Below are 209 nucleotides of genomic sequence, written 5' to 3' on the forward strand. Positions count from 1 at the left end.
GTGCTGCTGCTGCTGATGATGATGATGATGATGATGCTGTTGTTGTTGCTGCTGCTGATGCTGCTGCTGCTGGTGATGCTGATGCTGCTGCTGCTGCTGCTGGTGATGCTGCTGATGATGATGATGATGATGGTGCTGCTGATGCTGCTGCTGCTGCTGCTGCTGTTGCTGCTGCTGCTGCTGCTGCTGCTGCTGCTGCTGCTGCTGCT

The 209-nt window shown here is 56.0% G+C and overlaps 1 protein-coding gene across 1 annotated transcript in view; it reads right to left on the reverse strand.

Moving 5' to 3' along the window:
- The window catches only part of EMH_0056660 (uncharacterized protein), a gene marked incomplete at both ends in the record, with an annotated part of 1,494 nt that overhangs the window by 202 nt on the left and 1,083 nt on the right, over positions 1-209 (reverse strand). Inside the window, one exon of the mRNA XM_013497379.1 lies at positions 1-207. Coding sequence (XP_013352833.1) covers positions 1-207 — 207 coding nt within the window. The remainder of the gene's footprint in view (positions 208-209) is intronic.

This window comes from Eimeria mitis, genomic scaffold (assembly GCF_000499745.2).
Source record: "Eimeria mitis Houghton genomic scaffold, Emh_scaff2638, whole genome shotgun sequence".
Taxonomy (NCBI): Eukaryota; Apicomplexa; class Conoidasida; order Eucoccidiorida; family Eimeriidae; genus Eimeria; species Eimeria mitis.